Genomic DNA, 2880 nt, shown 5'->3' with positions numbered 1-2880 from the left:
GACTGTGTGATGTGTGTGAGTGGTGTGTAAGTGTGTGTGTGGGGGGGTGTGAATGTGTGTGTGACTGTGTGGTGTGTGGTGTGTGTGTATGTGTGAGTATGTGTAGTGTTTGTGTATAATTGTGTTGAGTGTGGGGTGAGTGTGTGTAACTGTGTGTGTGTGAGTGGTGTGTGTGTGTGTGTGTGTGTGTGTGTGCGCGTGTGTATGTGCGCGTGTGTATGTCGGGGTGAGATACAAGGCTTGGAGGAGGTAATGCCTGTGGTCCCTCCAGGAGCTCACTGTCTGCCAGTGGGTTTGATGTATTAACATATCCCCCAAATACGATTCTATAATTCACAGATATACGCATCAGGGAAACATGACCAGTGTCTGAAGAGGGTCAGAGACTTCTTACCAGCCTGGGGGTGGGGCTGCTAGGTCAGGGAGTTCTTGCTGGTGCAATATTTGAGATGGAATGACAGGCAAGGATTCATTAGAAGCGGGCAGGGGGCATTTCAAGCACAAGGAAAGGTCCTGGCTGGAGAGGGAGGGAAGGAGGGAGGCGGGGAGGGAACTGCCCATCGGAGCTTCATAGACCAGAACTCCCACCCATGCAGCCGGTACTCTCCTCCCCTCCTTCCCCTTCTCCCCCTCCCCCTAGCTTTCTATCATTCTGGGACCTGTAATTTAGTCTCTTCTACCATTGTTTCTGGACCGAGCATATCCTGGATTCCCCTGTGGCTCCACTCCCCATCTCAGTGACTTCAACACCTAGCATCTCACCCTGGCCACCACTCCTCTCCGTGGGTTGTTCTCACCTGTCAGAATATGTCCTGGAAGGCAAGGACTTTCTTGATTTTGCATTTGTACCACAGTCCTTGTGTGATCCAGCTAAGTTCTGAAAATCTTCATCCCAACTTCCAAGCTCAGGAATGTTGGGTCCCCAGAGCTAGGAAACATCTCCTGCTCTGAGTTCTCAGGGTTGGGGGGTTCTCCAACGGCTACAGACTGAGCCCCCTTCCCAGGGTGCTTCCCTCCAAATGATTAGTGGAGAATCACTGAGTCAGCCAGCCTTAAGGAGCGATTAACAAGGTTGGTATAATAAGCTGGCATAAAACGTTCCCCCAAAATCTGTGCTTCTCTCCCCCCTCACATATCCAGGGTCCAGGGCAAAGTGGGCTCCGGCTTAGAATACATTGCTAATCGCAGTTCCTGGTTGCCAGAAGCCCTTTTATCCCCTTAGAAAGTGTGTGGTCTCTTTACTAGGGCCCTTGGGAAGTCCAGTCTGTACTTGACTCTCAAAGCTGCAGACTCTGCCACCAACTGATCCATGAATGTCATGTGGCACAGTGCTGGGAAAATGGGAAGGTCCAGCCTCTTTCAGACCTCGAAACTGGCAAAGTCCTTCTCCTGCCCAGGCTGAGCCATTAACCTCTCCTCCCCTGCTCCAGATGGTTCTGGAAAGCCATTCTCTCCAGTTTCTGGAAGACCCCCCCCCTCTCAACTTGATCAATAATTTATCAAGCAAGGGATTGGTAATTTATCAATGCTTCAGTCTGTACCATCTTTGTGTGCTGTCATCCTATCGTCTTAGTTCAAAGGCCTTTTCATACCCAGTGTCAGGTCTTTTGAGTGATGAAGTGATTGAAACCTATTCTTCTCTAGTTAAGATATCCGGCCAAAGTGATATGAGGTGGTTTTGACCCCATCCTTCCATGTAGCATATGGTAAGTTTATACTAAATTCTTTTTACTCATCAGAGTGCAAGCTAATGTATGGAGGTGGGAAAATGCAGTCTATATGTGAGAGACAGCCCGTCAGTAATATGGTATGGCCCAACCCTGAAGAGAGCTGCTATGACAAAAGGCTGGAAAAGATGAGAGAATCTTGAATGGCAGGCTGGGGGAGGTTAGACTTTGCTCAGAAGGTGCTAGGGAGCCATGGCAAGGTTTAGAGCAAAGGAATCACAGGATGCATTCTGCACATCAAGCCAAATTAACAAGCATTTCTCTTACCATGTGCCATGTGCTGTGTTAAGCACAGGAGACACAAGGAAAGGTCCCCAAGGAACCCGCATTGCAACAAGGGAGGCAACATTGAAACAAGTGTGGACCTGGGATGAGATCTCAATGCCCTCTGCCAGATCAGGCATCATCCTTTGAGCTAGAGGCAAAGGGGCAGTAGGAAGCGTAAACATAATCTTGCCATCTCCTCTACCTTGGATGTCCCTATGTATGACTCCTCCCTCACCTTGAAACGTGAGCGGCTCTAACTGCTTCTGCATGTGTCCCCAGTTTAACATAGTTCCTGGCACATAGGAAATACTTGCTAAATAGCTTTCAATTGACTGATGGATGCAATGCTTCGGCCTCCTTACGACCCACTTTGTACCTTCCCATTACCCTATAGGTCTCCTTAAACTGACACTCCATAAGAACTGTATCATATGTAACCTGCAGCTCAAAGCCCATTTGCATCAGACTTTCCTCACTGGTGACGACTCATTGCCCAGTACACCATAGCTCTGTGAGGGGTGGATTTGTTGAGACCCTGAGAGAAGAGAGATCCTGGTCTTTTGGCTTCCATCTTCCAGAAAGGAGACAGATGGTTCCATGTTCTCTTCGGGTCCCTGAAGGGAGAGAAAGATTCTGGGAAGACGCCCACATGTAGAAGAGCTGGCGTCTATCATACCCTTCTCCCCAAGTAGCTACAGTAGAGATGTAAGGGAATCTCCCCTTGGGTGAGATCTGGGAGTCTCTCTGTCTCTCTCTGTCTCTGTCTCTCTTTCTCTCTCTGTCTCTGTCTCTGTCTCTCTGTCTCTCTCTGTCTCTGTCTCTCTCTCTCTCTCTCTGTCTCTGTCTCTCTCTTTCTGTCTCTGTCTCTCTGTCTGTCTCTGTCTCT

At 49.0% G+C, this 2880-nt stretch overlaps 1 protein-coding gene across 1 annotated transcript in view; it reads right to left on the bottom strand.

The window, feature by feature from the left end:
- The window catches only part of GHRHR (growth hormone releasing hormone receptor), a 68424-nt gene that overhangs the window by 3078 nt on the left and 62466 nt on the right, over nucleotides 1–2880 (bottom strand). Inside the window, exon 19 of the mRNA XM_069084591.1 lies at nucleotides 1995–2142. Within this exon, the coding sequence (XP_068940692.1) occupies nucleotides 1995–2142 (148 nt within the window). The remainder of the gene's footprint in view (nucleotides 1–1994; nucleotides 2143–2880) is intronic.

This window comes from Petaurus breviceps, unplaced genomic scaffold (assembly GCF_028583685.1).
Source record: "Petaurus breviceps papuanus isolate PSGF00001 unplaced genomic scaffold, PetGlider_PUasm1.0 174, whole genome shotgun sequence".
Taxonomy (NCBI): Eukaryota; Metazoa; Chordata; class Mammalia; order Diprotodontia; family Petauridae; genus Petaurus; species Petaurus breviceps.
The sequence above is the reverse complement of the archived record's forward strand: the minus strand, read 5'-3'. Positions and strand labels throughout refer to the sequence as shown.